The sequence below is a fragment of the Calliphora vicina genome, chromosome 4 (assembly GCF_958450345.1).
Source record: "Calliphora vicina chromosome 4, idCalVici1.1, whole genome shotgun sequence".
NCBI lineage: Eukaryota > Metazoa > Arthropoda > Insecta > Diptera > Calliphoridae > Calliphora > Calliphora vicina.
Genome location: NC_088783.1, coordinates 119,103,428 through 119,120,742, shown reverse-complemented (window position 1 = coordinate 119,120,742; position 17,315 = coordinate 119,103,428). Strand labels below are relative to the sequence as shown.

Here is a 17,315-nt window from a genome sequence, read left to right as displayed (position 1 = left end):
GTAAGCTGTTGCTCCTCTAGTTAAAATTGTACAGTTGTTCCGGTCATTCCGAGGCATAGAACTGACTATAGTGGGATTGATGATCCCCATAATCCCCCCATTTCCCCAAAAATACATTTTTATACCCTTCACCTTCGTGAGAAGGGTATACACATCTGCTCAAAATAATAGATACACCAAAATTTATTTTTTAAAAACGAAAAAAAATAATGGTATATTGTAAAATTATAAAAAAAATTCAGTCGATTTTTATTTATAGTTAAAAGGAGAGTAAAAAACAAAAACAAAATATTTCATAATTAATAATAAATATTATAAAGTAAATTAAATTTCTTAAATTTCGAAAAATTTGGTGCTCATAATAATAGATACATTTTTAAAAATTCTTATTAAACAAAAGCTAATAAATTTTATCTTAAAAAAATTAGTTTATTATTAAAGTAAAGCTAGTATCCAGTATATCCACCTTTGTTTTGTAAAACTTTCTCCACTCTTCTGGGCATACTGGATATCAAGTTCTGACACTTCTCCAATGGAATCTCGTACCATATTTTTTGCGTTTTCTCCCATAAATCGTCTTTATTTTTGAAAACTTCCTTCGAAAGCCTTATCTTTAATTCACTCCACAAGTTTTCTATTGGGTTTAAATCAGGGGATTGGCTGGGCCAGCTTAAAACAGGTACGTTATTCTCCAAGAACCAGTTTTTAACTAATCTTGAACTATGTTTTGGGTCGTTGTCCTGCTGGAATGTCCATATTAATGGCATATTTTCCGATGCATATGGAAGCATTACGTTTTCCAATATGTCTCTATACCCACTAGCATTCATGGTATCTTCTATTCGGAATATCGGACCAACACCATTCCATGAAAAGCAACCCCAAACCATTATGTTTCCCCCGCCATGTTTTACCGTCTTTTTTGTAAATTTAACGTGGAATTCTTTTCCTTTTGGTCGGCGTACATTTCTTTGGCAGTCGTTTCCAAACAAATTTATTTTTGTTTCGTCGTTCCATAAAATATTTCTCCATTTTTTTTCGCCTTCACACCCGGACCATTGTAAGTGTTCTTTAGCAAATTCTAATCTTGTCTTGATATTTTTTGGCGCATTAGTGGCACTTTTCTGGCAATTCTTCCCGGCAATTTAGCTTGTAAAAGACGACGACGAACTGTTTGTGGACTGATTTCGTTACATAGCTCCGCAGAAATAGCTTTCGATGATATGAAAGGGTCTTTTTTAACCATAAGGACGATCCGCCTATCTGTTTCTGGACTGGTTTTCTTTGGTCTACCGCGAGTTTCTCTTTTTTGTTTTTTAGATAAAGCATTTTGGACAAAATGTAAAGATCTTCCTATGCTCTTTGCTATTTCCCGTAATGATTTTCCTTGATTTCTCATCGTTTGAACAATTTTTTTCTCATCTTCGGTACAATGATGATTTCGTCCCATTTTCTTCAAAAGAGTCCTATTTTTTATAAAATTGTTGCTAAAATTTAAATTATACTTACTGTTTCACGTAAATAGGAACAAAAAATTGCACAAAAAAAAAATTGTATATAAACAAATTACAAATTACTGATGTGTATCTATTTTTATGAGCAAATAATTTTTTGTAATTCAAATAAATTCGTTTTTAAAAATCAACATGAAAGCAAATAGTTGCCAGATTTTTGACTGACATGACATTGCCAGATAGAAATTTTAATAATATGATGTATTCTTAACGCTTGCGAGGAAATTTTCAATGTTACCGCCATTTAAATTTTTTCCAATTAGGTGTATCTATTATTTTGAGCAGATGTGTATATAAGTTTGTCATTCCGTTTGTAATTTCTACATTTTTCATTTCCGACCCTATAAAGTATATATAATCTGGATCCTTATAGATAGCGGAGTCGATTAAGCCATGTCCGTCTGTCTGTTGAAATCAATTTTCTGAAGACCCCAGATATCTTCGGGATCCAAATCTTCAATAATTCTGTCAGACATGCTTTCGAGAAGTTTGCTATTTAAAATCAGCAAAATCGGTCCATAATTAACGGAGATATGAGCAAAAAACCGGGACAACCTCGATTTTTGACCTATTTTTGATCTATATCTGGATTACTAAGTCTTTAATATAGACGATATGGATATCTAATGATAGATATTTCAAAGTCCATTGCAACGATGTAGATAAGGCTATAGTAAGTTGGACCTACAATGGGTCAAAATCGGGAAAAATATTTTTTAACCCGAATTTTTTTTTCACCAAAAAATTTGTTGGTCATAAATTTTTTAAAAAAAAAAAAAAATTTAAAAAATTTGGAAAAAAAAATTTTAAAAAAAATTAAAAAACAATTTAAAAAAAAAATTTTGAAAAACAATTAAAAAAAAATTAAATTTTGTTTACCTAAAAATATTTAAAAAAAAATTATTTTAAAGTATAATTTGTTTTAACCCCATTTGGTAACTCTAAAGGAAATCACTTGAAAAAACACCGGTAAATCATAACAAAAGCATAAAATTTATATTAGTTTCAAGAGAAAAAAGTGTTATACAAAATAAAAACATTAAAAGTTTCTTTGTATTAAAACAAAATCAAGTTGTTGTTTTATTTTATTGTTTTTAACCCCATATAGATTTTCAATTATTTATATGGAGCAGTATAAACAGCATTTACTATATGAAAACAAATGCGTTGTTATATTTATCGACTAAAGACGTAGATTAAAATATAAAATTAATAATAAAAAAAAGCATGTGATTCAAATACAAGTTTTTTTCTTATAAGATATTTTATTATTATAACTTTTTTTCTTTTACTGAGTCATACAAACAAAGAGTTTTATAAAACAAAACAACAAAAAAAGAATAAAAGTTTTAAAAGTAAACTAAAAAAAAAAAGGTAATTGACTGCAAAGTGGTTCACACCAAACACTAAATGTAAATGTGGCAATTTAGAAGAAAAAAAACAACCTTTCATTTCTTTTTTGTTAAATATTTTGTTGGTAGGTTACGCTTGTGACCAGTAAGTTCAAAATGAATGAATGAAATGCTTTAATTTAGGTACAATTTTTGATTGATGTGAAATTTTTATTACTTTCTAAAAAGTTTATTTATTTCAATGAAGTATTTGGTAACTTTGATTTTATAAATAAAAAAACTTTAACCTATTTAAAGAAAGTATTTGTAAGATCGCATAAAATGCAAGTTAATTTACTTCAATTATTCAAATTTTATTCAAAAATTTTGCCAACGTTTTTAACACATAAATTTAATCTTAATACTTAATTTGAATTAATTAAATCTTAATGCAATAAAACGAAAATTTGCAAAATTTTTTTAAAATTAATTTAAAACTTGAAAAAAAAAATTTATTCATTTTTGAAAAAGTAATAAATTAAGGAAAATTGCTAAATGTGCAGAGTTAAAATCACAGAGTTATAATATAATTTCCACATTTTTCATTTGCGAACCCATAAAGTATCTATATTATGGATCGCTATAGATAGCGGGGTAATTTATCCAAGTCAAAATCACCTTTCCAAAGTCACAAAATAACTTTCATATATGATTGATACATCAAAATCGAGAAAAAAAATGTTCACCAATTTTTTTTTACGAAATTTTTATCAGGAAAAAATTTTTTTCGACTAAGATTCTTTCCAAAAAATGTTTTTTAATAAAACTTTTTTAAAATTTTTTTTTTCAATATTTTTTTCAATAAAATTCTCTCACCTACATTTTCTCACCAAAAATAATTTTTAATATTTTTCTTAAAGTATACGTTAATATATCAAGATTCTTCCCAAAACATTTTTTTTACAAAATTTTTTTTCAATTTTTTTAAATTTTTTTTTCAATATTTTTTTTTTAAATTATTTTTTAAAATAAAATTTTTAATTACCTACATTTTCTCACCAAATTTTTTTCGACCAAAAATAATTTTTAATATTTTTCTTAAAGTATACTTTAATATATTAAGATTCTTTCGAAATTTTTTTTAAAAAAAAGATTCTTCCCAAAACATTTTTGTTCAATATTTTTAAAATTTTTTTTTTCAATATTTTTTTTTTAAAAAAAATTTTTTATTCACCTACAAAAATAATTTTTAATATTTTTCTTAAAGTATACTTTAATATATCAAGATTCTTCCCAAAACATTTTTTTTACAAAATTTTTTTTAAAAAATTTTATCTTTTCAATAAAAATTTTTTTTCAATATTTTTTTCAATAAAATTTTTTAAAAAAAAATTTTTTTTTCAATACAAATTTTTTATTCACCTACATTTTCTCTCCAAATTTTTTTCGACCAAAAATAATTTTTAATATTTTTCTTAAAGTATACTTTAATATATCAAGATTCTTTCGAATTTTTTTTTTAAAAAAAAGATTCTTTCCAAAACATTTTTTTTCAATATTTTTAAAATTTTTTTTTCAATATTTTTTTTTTAAAAAAAATTTTTTATTCACCTACATTTTCTCACCAAATTTTTTTCGACCAAAAATAATTTTTAATATTTTTCTTAAAGTATACTTTAATATATCAAGATTCTTCCCAAAACATTTTTTTTACAAAATTTTTTTCAATATTTTTTTCAATAAAATTTTTTAAAAAAAATTTTTTTTTTCAATATTTTTTTCAATACAAATTTTTTATTCACCTACATTTTCACACCAAATTTTTTTCGACCAAAAATAATTTTTAATATTTTTCTTAAAGTAAACTTTAATATATCAAGATTCTTTCCAAAAAAATTTTTTTACAATTTTTTTTTAAACAATTTTTTCTTTTCAATAAAAAATTTTTTTTCAATATTGTTTTCAATAAAATTTTTTTATTCACCTACATTTTCTCACCAAATTTTTTTCGACCAAAAATAATTTTTAATATTTTTCTTAAAGTATACTTTAATATATCAAAATTCTTTCGAAATTTTTTTTCAATAAAAATTTTTTTTAAAAAAAAGATTCTTCCCAAAACATTTTTTTTCAATATTTTTAAAATTTTTTTTTTTCAATATTTTTTTTTTAAAAAAAATTTTTTATTCACCTACATTTTCTCACCAAATTTTTTTCGACCAAAAATAATTTTTAATATTTTTCTTAAAGTATACTTTAATATATCAAGATTCTTTCCAAAACATATTTTTTACAAAATTTTTTTTTTCAATATTTTTTTCATAAAAATTTTTTCGACCAAAAATAATTTTTAATATTTTTCTTAAAGTATACTTTAATATATCAAGATTCTTTCGAATTTTTTTTTTAAAAAAAAGATTCTTTCCAAAACATTTTTTTTCAATATTTTTAAAATTTTTTTTTCAATATTTTTTTTTTAAAAAAAATTTTTTATTCACCTACATTTTCTCACCAAATTTTTTTCGACCAAAAATAATTTTTAATATTTTTCTTAAAGTATACTTTAATATATCAAGATTCTTCCCAAAACATTTTTTTTACAAAATTTTTTTCAATATTTTTTTCAATAAAATTTTTTAAAAAAAATTTTTTTTTTCAATATTTTTTTCAATACAAATTTTTTATTCACCTACATTTTCTCACCAAATTTTTTTCGACCAAAAATAATTTTTAATATTTTTCTTAAAGTAAACTTTAATATATCAAGATTCTTTCCAAAAAAATTTTTTTACAATTTTTTTTTAAACAATTTTTTCTTTTCAATAAAAAATTTTTTTTCAATATTGTTTTCAATAAAATTTTTTTATTCACCTACATTTTCTCACCAAATTTTTTTCGACCAAAAATAATTTTTAATATTTTTCTTAAAGTATACTTTAATATATCAAAATTCTTTCGAAATTTTTTTTCAATAAAAATTTTTTTTAAAAAAAAGATTCTTCCCAAAACATTTTTTTTCAATATTTTTAAAATTTTTTTTTTTCAATATTTTTTTTTTAAAAAAAATTTTTTATTCACCTACATTTTCTCACCAAATTTTTTTCGACCAAAAATAATTTTTAATATTTTTCTTAAAGTATACTTTAATATATCAAGATTCTTTCCAAAACATATTTTTTACAAAATTTTTTTTTTCAATATTTTTTTCATAAAAATTTTTTCGACCAAAAATAATTTTTAATATTTTTCTTAAAGTATACTTTAATATATCAAGATTCTTTCCAAAACATTTTTTTTTCAAAATTTTTTTTTTTCAATAAAAATTTACTTATTTTTTTTAAAAAAAAGATTCTTCCCAAAACATTTTTTTTTCAATATTTTTAAAATTTTTTTTTTCAATATTTTTTTTTTAAAAATTTTTTTTTAAAAAAAAATTTTTATTCACCTACATTTTCTCACCAAATTTTTTTCGACCAAAAATAGTTTGTAATATTTTTCTTAAAGTATACTTCAATATATCTAGCAATCTTACTAGTTTTTTCTTTTTTCTTGATCTTTATTTCAATTTTAAACATAAATTTTGTTTGCAAATTTTAAAAATTTTGAAATCTTAAATATAATTTATTTTATTTCGTTTTTACTTTTCTTTATAACTTTTTCTTTCTCTCACTTGTTATAGGTATTCATATTTAATTTAAACCACAAAAATCTTAATTTAATTCATAAATTAACTAACTAATTATTCACATATCACGTTTGCAAATTACATATTATATAAAATAAATGGAGTTAGGTCACGAAATCATTCATTCATTAGTGAAATTGTTAGCAAAATAAACCAAACAATATCGTGAGAAAAATTAATTATTCGCCACAAGTTATGAATCTTAAAAAAATATAAACAAAATTCGGCACTTAAAGTTACAAACATTTCATATATGTATAAACTCATGATTTCATTCAAAATTTAATTTAAGATTTACTTTTAAAATATTTCTGGTTTTGTTTAAAAGAAAGTGTGATCATTTCTTTTGAAATAAAGTTTGTCCTGAATCATTGTTTCGTTAATAAAATGTTGCCCACTGAGTCTCAAAATGTTGCCTTTTTCATGATCACACTTGCACAAAAAATACATTTTTGAAAGCTGTTTACGAGGCATAATTATTATATGCCCTTTTTCAAAGCTGTTCATTGATCTGTACAGCAATTACATAAGCCCTTCGTTTTTAATATAAAAAAATTTTAAAAATTGTAAAGAAAAAAAGGCAACATTTTTGCAAGAAAAGCTAAATTTTCTCCCCATTAGATAATCAATTTATCCGTGATCAAATTGCAAATAAAAATTTGTTCTTCAACAAACCATTTTAGAATAGAGCACTAATATGGGTAAAATTCTAGTTAAAGGGCAAAATGTTTGCCATAAATGGCAACATGATTTCCCACATTTCGGGAATGAAAATTTGTTCTTCAACGAAACATAAGAGAACCAATTTATCGGTGATAAAATGGAAAATTAAAAATTTCTTCTTCAGCAGACTATTCTAAAATAGAGCATTAAATGCTAAAAATGTAGGACAACATTTTTGCCAGAAAAGGCAACATCAAAAAATATATTTTTTTGGGAATGAACATTAGTTCTTCAACCAACCATTTGTATAAAGAACACTAAACGGGCAAAATTTTTCCAGAAAAGGCAACATTTTCACTCCATTTTTGTTTTCTTCACTGAACCAATTTAAAAAAGAGCACTAAAATGGGCAAAATGCTGGAAAAATATTTAACAAAGAAAAAGGCAACATTTTCCCTCCATGATCAATTTTAAAATACTAAAATGCAGAAAAGGCAACATTTACAGCTTATTCACAAGGAATTCACATTTATTTCCATTTTCCGCTTAAGATTTTTCATAAAGATATCAAAAGTTTCGACATTTTTTCTTTTTCGAAAAACACAACACAAAGTGCAGAAGTACGGTAATATTTTTCGAATTTACATTTATTGGATTTTTTAAGAAAGATGCCAAAATAAAAATTTTCCCTCTAAAATTGAAGGCAAATAAACATTTGTAGACCTTTTTATGTTAATATTTTATGAAAATATGTGGCAAATTATCCACAATTTTACATTTCAACATGAAATTAACACAAAAAAGTAAGAAGTTCAACATTTTTTTCCAGAAATATTAAAAAAGCAACATTTTCTAGCCATGGAAAAGTTGAGGGCAAAAAATTTTGCATATTTTGAACCTTTTTTACATTCTTTCAGTAAAAAAAACATGAAAGGCTAAAATTTGGCAGAAAATTCAAAAAAGTGCAAAATTTTCTAGCCATCATTCAGTTGGGGGCAACAAATTTTTCATGTTTTGAACTTTTTTTACATAAAATCTTTGCATTCTTTCTGTGAAAACGGCAAAATTTTAAGACAGAAAAGAAAGATTTAAGATTTGATTTAATTTAATTTAATTCTTGTTTAAACCAATGAAAAAAAACAACTCAAATTTTTTTTCAGAAACCCCCTTAAGCACTAAAAAGGCAAAATTTTCAGAACAAGATAATAATTTTTAGCTTCAAAGTTTTAGAAAAAATATCTCAACTGTTCAAAGTTTTGCATTCCTTCATTAAATAATACAAAAAGGGCAACATTTTCGACAAAGAATACAAAATGAACAAAGGGCAGAGAAAATGCAATATTTCCGACTGAATAAAAATGCGTTGAAATTTAAAATGTTCACAACTGATAAAATTAAAGCCAAACAATTAAACAGGTTTGAGTTATACCTATTAATATTTAAAGATTGAAGGCAATAAATTTAACCTATTTTGTGCTTTTTCTAGAGGCAACATTTTCAACATGAGAAAGTTGAGCCAAAAAATATTGCAAAAAATGGTTTATTTTTTTAGTAAATAACACAAACCGGGCAAAATTTTTCACATAATAAATAAGCATTCATAAAAAGGCAACAATTTCACTCCTGATAAAATAGAAGTAGACTTAAATATCTTCGCTATCTGTTTAAATTTTATCAGAAACGAATTTAAACAATGCAAAGGGCAGAGAAAGTGCAAAATGTCCGCCAAAATAAAAAAGCCTTGTTAATTAAAAGGCTACTTTTTATCCCAGAACAAGCATTTTTCAACTTTACCAGAAAGAAATAATAAAAAATTGTATTAAAACTTACATTTACCTTAGCTGCCGCAAAACCATCCGGATTACAGCTGGGCAAAAAGTGAATCTCCGTAGTATTCAACAACTCTTGAACCTCATTCACTGTGGCATAATTCAATACCAAATACTGAGCCATATACAATGACATTTGACGGCCCAAAGCTTCGTCACCATGTATATTGGCCACAACTTTCACCACCGGTTTCAATAAATCACCCACTAACACATCACCGGGGCCTGTAACAGCCAACACATTCATATCACGATTTTGTAAGGTTTTACCGATAGAATACGAGCGAGCTAAATGCGGATATTGACGTTGTAAATCCGAGAATAAAGAACCGATCGCGGCGTTATCCAAATATTTGGGCTCATTAATAAACGATTCATTTTCTACCACTTGCGCATGAGCCTTAAAATCACCGCACAATAAGAACAACACTAAAGCAGTGACATTTAAAAGCCAATTAATGGCTTTAAATGACTCACATTTGGCTGACCATTGGGACAGCCACCCTTTAGAATGCAGCGCACCTGCGCGCATTTTTCTTTATGATTAATAAATTTTTTTTAACACTTGAATATAAAAATGATTATTTAATATATTTTCTGGGAATTTTCTTTTAATTTCAATGATTTTTTTTATTCTTTTGACATTAAATTCTTTATTTTTTGGATTTTTTCTTGTATTTTTTTATATTATTTTTTAACTTTGATGACGTTGTTGTTATGATTTCTTTTGTTGCCTGGCTGCCTTTCTTTGTATTTGCCAAATACTTCTTTAGTATTTTTCTTCACTTTAAACTTCTTTTGTTATACAGATTTTAATAGATATTTTTAGAAGGCACTTTTAGGGTTTGAATTTTTATTAAATTAGATTTTATTTTGCCACAAAAATAATAAATTAATTTAATTTTACACCGTCGTCACTACCACAAATCTACCGTTTTCTTATGTTGTTGTTTACTCGAACGTCAACTTTCTTTTGACACGAAACGTAAAGTTTCTTACCAAAGCTACCAGATGTAGGCATTAATGAAAAACGCCAAGTTAAAGAAAAAAGTATTCAAATCAAATATTTTTGTAAATAAACAGAAAATTTTTATTTATTTTAGGAAAATTGTTTTAAAACACTAATTTTAAAGGTTTTTTTTTCGAGAACTTTGAAAATTTCTCCACAGAGTATCACCTAATCGACTAATCATTTTGTATGTAGCTAGTAATGTTTCTTTGTCCATACCCCAACTAATACTAACCCTAGGTCTCCACGTAGCAATATTTGTGTCAAACGTTTTCTTCACCTAATACAATCAGCTGTTGTTCTGAGTCCGTTTTTGCTTTATATAAATATATTTAACCAATTACAATCCCGTTTTTGGATACAGTTCAAAGCCACGGCCCCTGTTAAATAGGAATATTAAAATATTTCCAAAGTTTTGAGTCTGCTATGTAGGAATATAAGAAAATATTGGAATTCTTTTAAATTTAATTTATTCCCAAATAGTTATTATATATAATTTAAACTTTTTTTGAGCCACCGATTTTTTTAAAACAGACCTCAAGATTTAATAACTATTATTGAAAAGTTTATTACCAAATATAGCACTATTTCTGAATAAGCTTTTTAAATTTGTACAAAAATATTAATAATAATTACAAAATTTAAACAGTTTTGAGATAAAATTTCTTTTAATTTTAATGACATTTAAATTATTTCACTTAATTTTTATTATTTTTAAAAAATTCCTTCAAATTTATGTTTTTTCATTACCACCCTCAATATGGCAACTCTCTTAGTTTGATTACTTTGTTATTGTGCTTCTCAAACTGTAATACTGAGAACAACAACAAAAATTTCCCTTTTATTTTGCTAAACTGTCAAAATCTCTTATGGAAAATTCCCATTTTAATTGACAAGACACAAGAAAAAGAACTTTTCATTTAGATCATAATTTTTTTTTGTGCGAAAAAGTGATTAATAACTAAAGAAAATTTATAAAATACTGCAAAAACTAAAGGAATTTTATAAAAATTATTAAACCATAACGAATTTAAATGTGTGTGGATAGGAATTATCTACAAATTAATGCTCATTTTAGGAGCTTTAACCAGAAATAGTAAGAAAAACTAGTAGTGAGACAGAAAAAGTAAAAAGAAATAATTGAAAAGAAAAAGAAAAAACTACGACGACATTATAGAAACGGGAAGAAGCATACACTACAACACCCCATAGAAGGGAATAAAATAAAAATATATACGGAAATTCATAAAGAGAACCTTGGAATTTGAATAATTACAAAAATGCCTACCTCTAGATCATCGGCGGCCTCGGATTTGGTGCATACGGGCTCCGGCCCACAGCCCTTGGTGAAGATCGGCCATTATTTGCTGGGCAACACCTTGGGTACGGGCACCTTTGGCAAGGTCAAGATAGGAGAACATCAAATGACCAAACACAAGGTGGCGGTGAAAATTTTGAATCGCCAGAAAATCAAATCATTGGATGTGGTGGGCAAGATTCGCAGAGAGATACAAAATCTAAAGCTGTTTAGACATCCTCATATTATTAAACTGTATCAGGTTATTTCCACACCCACTGATATTTTCATGATCATGGAGTATGTGAGTGGCGGAGAGTTGTTCGATTATATTGTCAAACATGGTAAATTGCAAGAGCATGAAGCACGCCGTTTCTTCCAGCAGATTATCTCGGGCGTAGACTATTGTCATCGCCATATGATAGTGCATCGTGATTTGAAACCAGAAAATCTATTGCTGGATCATAATCGCCATGTGAAAATTGCTGATTTTGGTTTGTCCAACATGATGTTGGATGGTGAGTTTTTGAGGACTTCTTGCGGCTCACCTAATTATGCTGCGCCAGAGGTTATTTCGGGCAAATTGTATGCTGGTCCCGAGGTGGATATCTGGTCTTGTGGTGTTATTTTGTATGCCTTACTTTGTGGCACTTTGCCGTTCGATGATGAGCATGTGCCCACCTTGTTCCGCAAAATTAAATCGGGCATATTCCCCATACCGGAGTATTTGAATAAGCAGGTGGTGAATTTGGTGTGTCAAATGTTGCAGGTGGATCCTTTGAAGCGCGCCAACATAGAGGAGATTAAGAAACATGAGTGGTTCCAAAAGGATTTACCCTCCTACTTGTTCCCTTCCTCCATAGAACAAGATTCGAATGTTATTGATACCTATGCAGTGTCCGAAGTGTGCGGCAAGTTTGGCGTTAAGGAGCAGGAAGTACACAATGCCTTATTGAGTGGTGATCCTCATGATCAATTGGCCATAGCTTATCATTTGATCATAGACAACAAACGTTTTGCCGATGAGGCGGCCAAAACCGAGATAAACAATTTCTTTGTGGCCGGATCACCACCCCCAGCCGCCCATTCGCCCAATGAAAGTCCTGAACTTCTGGCTGGAGGTTCGGGATCTGGTAGCTCTACTCCGGGAAGAACATCCCTAACACCCTCTATGAAACCCCATCCCGAACGTATAGCTCCCATGAGGGAACGACAATTGGCCATGTCTATGGTGCAATCACAGGGCGGAGCTGCCTTCCCCGAGAAAACCGCTAGAGGCACACCCATCAAAAGAGCCAAATGGCATTTGGGCATACGCTCTCAGAGCAAACCTAATGATATTATGTTGGAGGTGTATCGTGCCATGAAAGCCCTGGACTATGAGTGGAAAATTATTAATCCTTATCATGTGCGTGTACGCCGTCAAAATACCAAAACCGGCAAACATTCAAAAATGTCTTTGCAACTATATCAGGTGGATGCCAAGAGTTATTTGCTGGATTTTAAATCATTAACACACGATGAAGTCGAACAGGGTGATGATGTTATTTTGGAGAGTCTAACTCCACCGCCCTTGAGCAATATAGGTCTTATGCCACCACAGCCCACGGGTCATCATACAATGGAATTTTTTGAAATGTGTGCTGCTTTAATTATACAATTGGCACGTTAATTAACACCTTTTATATATGTATTTAAGTTTTTATTAACATAAAATTGGCTTTTTCTTTTAATAACACTAACATTTATTAACTAATGCCCCAATTACTCTCTTTATGAGAAAAAAATTGAGTTTGTTTAATAGATTTAACAGGAAATTTGGAAATGAAACAAAAAAACAGTTCTAAACTTTTAAGAAATTTATAATCCCTGTAATGAAATTTTATAGTACAAAATAGTTTTTCACAAACTCTTTAATATTTTACAAAAATAATTTAGTTTCTGGGTTTTCTGGGGTCTAGCTTTTTTGTTTAAATATATTTAAAACTTGCAATTGTTGTAAATTTACAACTTTTTAAACAAAAGTTTTTAAAACTTTTTTTTTACAATTTTCAAACTATGTAATCTTTCTTTTTTAATTGTTTTGTCCTTTTTTGTTTTCCCCCCTAAATATTGTTATTATTTCTTTGCTAGTATTTAGTTTATATTTATGGTTTATTAGCAACGAATGGCTTGTAATGAAAAATTTTATATAAAAAAAAGAGTGGAAATTACTTTAGCATGCTAGAGCATGCAATAAATTCTATAAATTATATTAGTTTGGTCGCAATAATAATTATTATTTTTGTATTAGTTTTAAGAATACACATTTCTTTTGTTAAATAAAGTTAAAGAAGTATTAAAAAAATAAAGGAATCCAAAAAATTGTTTTATTTTGGGTAATAAAATAAAAAAAAAATATTAAAAAGGAGTTGGAATTCTAGTGCTGTCAGTTTGACAGCTATATCTTTATGACAATGGGATATGTCAGATAGATTTTCATAACTTAAAGAGAGAAGAGTGAACATTTCAAAAAGAGTCTTCAAACACAGATGGGACTAGAGAAATCACTGAATAAAAAAATCTATTAATATAACAAAAGGAGTGTGAAATCCTATAAAAATCGTTGATTGTCAACTTGTCTGCTGGCTGTTATTCACAACTATTAAAATTGAATCAAAATTTTAATAAAAAAATGGGTTTGTAATTCTAATACTGTTTGTTAGTTTGACAGCTGTCACCTTTTGACAATGGGATATGTCAAAAAGATATTGAAATCCTAAAAGACAGAATACTGAATATTTCAAAAGGGGTCTATAAACTTTGATGGGTCTAGAGAAATCGTTTGACAGCTGTCACTGATTTAGAAAACTATTAATATAACAAAAGGAATAAGAAATCCTATAAAAATCTTTTTCTGTCAACTTGACTGGTACCTCTTATAGACCTATTAAAACGAAATCAAAATTTTAATAAAAAAATGGGGTTTGAATTCTATATTCTGAATGGGATATTTCAAAAAGATTCTGAAAATCCAAAAGAGAGAAAAGTGAATATTTAAAAAGGTGACTGAAAACGTTAATTGGTCCAGAGAAATCTTTTGACAGCTGTATTTTAATAAAAAATCTATTAATCTAACAAAGGGAGTCTGAAACAGGAACTATTTGAAGTCCTTAAAATCTACTATCAACATGACAGCTGTCATTTTGAGGGAAAATGTCAAACGTAATAAACTTAAAATGTAATTAAAGTCTTCAACATGGTGTACTGCCAAGAATAAATAAGCTTTCAATCAAATTTATTGCGTTCAACACCCTGTATTTTATTTTACACGTTAATTTTTTTTACATAAACTTGAAATATCTTTTAAATTTTTTCGTTTTTTTTATTATTTATCATTAAATTTTTTTTTTATAAACTTATACTATCCACTAATTGATTAGAAAAAAAAGTAAACACAAACATTATTTGTTACATGATTTACACATAAAAGAAAACAAACCTCTTCTAAACTATTCAATTCTTTGCTGTGTTAATTACTAACTTCAACAAAATTTCACTATAACAAATCTTTACATCATTTCTGGTCGTCATCTGCGGAGCGATTTTTACGCTTCAATTTGTCAATGATCGATTCTATGCTATTGGCATCGACCAGACCAATAAACTTGTCCACCACCACACCATTGCGGAAAGCCAAAACAGCTGGCACCGCCTTAACCTCAAACGTTTCCACTAAATCCGTATTATTTTCAACATCTATAATGGCCAAATCGATTTCCGTGGAATCCTTTAAAAGTTCTTCCATTTTGGGGGTGAGAATTTTGCAGGGATCACACCATTCTGCATGGAAATTTACAATAACGGGTATATCACTATTGATGACCTTGGGAAAAAAAGATAATTTTTACAAAAAAAATTAAATATAAATATTAAAAGGTCATTTTTTTGGTTTAGAGAGTACGTGCTTAAAATCATGAATACAAAATATTAGTTCTTTTGTTGTTGTGTTTATTTTAAGGTAAATTTTTATTTATACAGGTTGCATAATTTTATTTACTTTTTACGATAAACAAATGAGAAAATACCATGAATCAGCTGGCCAAACAAAGAAAAAATAAACATTAATGAATGAGAGAGAAAGATACTAATTAATTATCACTAGTAAATAAAAGGAAATGTAACAACAATTAAAAAGGTAAACAATACTATTTCACCGTTACAATGTTAAGTAAAGAAGAAGAAGAACATAGAAGAAGCATATGCAGATATACTGATACAATATAAACAAACCAGGATATAACTGTTATATGAAAGAGAAAGAGAGCAGTTAATTATCACTAGTAAATAAAAGGAAATGTAACCGTTAATCAAAACAATTACAACAACAAAATAGTCAACAATTAAAAAGGTAAACAATAATGCAATGATAATTAAATGAAAAAAAGGAAGAAGAAGCTATATGCAGAATGTAAACAAACCAGGATATAACTGTTATATGAAAAAGTATCACACTGTTATTATGAAAAAATGAGATATAAAATAAACTCAATAGCAAAATGTAAATAAAATAAATTATAATAAAAAGGATTAATAAAAATATAAGCAATTGAACTTAATAATTAAATAAAAATTAATGAAAACGCAATAAAAAGGATAAATTTAGGAACTGAAGCCATATTTTAAAGTTCTTTAGAAGACCTTTTAATAAACATAGAGGAGATATCAAAGAAAATGTAAACAAACCACAATAAAACTTTCACAATAAACTGACATTGTAAAGGTAATGAAAACACTAGATGCAATGAAAAACACAGAAAATAAAATTTCAATACAAATTAAGCAATGAATCAGCGACATACATATTTAAATTAAGCAAAAGATTAATCTTATATTGATATGAAAATATAAAAGGTCAAATACATATTCTAAAAATAATGTAGCTACATAATTTAGCATTAGTGAGTGATAAATAAAATGAGAGCTTATATAACTAAAAGCATTTTATCACAGCTTTATTATCTATAATTTTGATTTACTTAATTTTGTTCTATTATACTCACTTTCCGATCAAACTCATAATGATCTTTAACAACGTATTTTTTCAAGGCCGTCTGTGATTGTGATAAACATTTTTGTGTGGCCGTCACAGCTAGGGGAGCCAAACGTTGACAGGCATTTTGGGCACTCGAAGAGGTTTGTATGCAAGACACCAAACGTGGCATAACACCTTCTGCGGCAATTTTTAACATGTCTCCTTTTTATAAAACGCTAAAAGTAAATAAACTGCATAAGGTTAATTAACTTGGTTATCAAATAATTGAAAATAAATTAAATAAACGTTATTAGGTTAGTGTTTAAACTTTAGATAAGATTAAATATGAACAGCCATCATCTTAAAAAAAGACGCGTGTATTTTTTTTTTAGTCAAACAAAACTATTTGTTTTTAAACGAAAACAACCAAATTTTGCATAATTTATTTAAATTTCTATTATTTTTCTACAACTTTGTTTAAAAACATAAAAAACTATATTGTCCCTTTACCCCTTTAATAAAACCAATAATTTCCCCTTTAACAATTGATGAGTGTGTGTTTTTTTGTAATGCTTTTTTTTCTTTACTACTTTTAAAGATGAGGTAATATTTTGTTTTGTTACACTTTTATTTTACAATATTTCGTTATTACTCACTTATATTTTTATAATTTATGTTGATCGTTATTTATTTTCTACGTTTTAGTTATTATTTTCATAAATTTTGTGTGAAAAAATCTATAAAAATTCGTTGTTTTATTATTCCATATGAAAACAAAGTAGAAATAATTTATAAGGGAAATGTCAAATGAGAGGGGAAATTTTTGTGCTCTTGTTTTTTTGTCAATGAAAAAATGACATTTGATAAAAATAAAAACAAAAAGAGATGCCAGATAGATGTTATAATACAGTTTGAGAAGCACTGGAACAAAAAATAAATGGAAATAAGAAGTTTAAGGAATTTAAGAAATTTT

General features: G+C 26.7%; 3 protein-coding genes across 4 annotated transcripts in view; 1 reads left to right on the top strand and 2 right to left on the bottom strand.

The window, feature by feature from the left end:
• svr (Carboxypeptidase D svr) overlaps nt 1-10,053 on the bottom strand; it is a 64,832-nt gene extending 54,779 nt beyond the window's left edge. Inside the window, exon 1 of one of the 2 annotated variants that reach the window (XM_065510350.1) lies at nt 9,024-10,053. In XM_065510350.1, the coding sequence (XP_065366422.1) occupies nt 9,024-9,554 (531 nt within the window). In that variant the 5' untranslated portion in view covers nt 9,555-10,053. The remainder of the gene's footprint in view (nt 1-9,023) is intronic. The other variant, XM_065510351.1, reaches the window with a different exon arrangement.
• An 857-nt stretch (nt 10,054-10,910) lies between these two features.
• On the top strand, nt 10,911-13,692 carry AMPKalpha (AMP-activated protein kinase alpha subunit). The gene has a single exon (XM_065506687.1). It carries the CDS (start codon nt 11,312-11,314, stop codon nt 12,998-13,000), a length of 1,689 nt encoding a protein of 562 aa, XP_065362759.1. The 5' UTR covers nt 10,911-11,311; the 3' UTR covers nt 13,001-13,692.
• A 912-nt stretch (nt 13,693-14,604) lies between these two features.
• On the bottom strand, nt 14,605-17,139 carry LOC135957037 (thioredoxin, mitochondrial). Its single transcript, XM_065507692.1, has 3 exons — nt 16,999-17,139; nt 16,371-16,578; nt 14,605-15,193 (listed from the first exon to the last, which is right to left on the bottom strand). Exons 2-3 carry the CDS (start codon nt 16,557-16,559, stop codon nt 14,885-14,887), a joined length of 498 nt encoding a protein of 165 aa, XP_065363764.1. The 5' UTR covers nt 16,560-16,578; nt 16,999-17,139; the 3' UTR covers nt 14,605-14,884.
• Between the last annotated feature and the right edge of the window lie 176 nt (nt 17,140-17,315).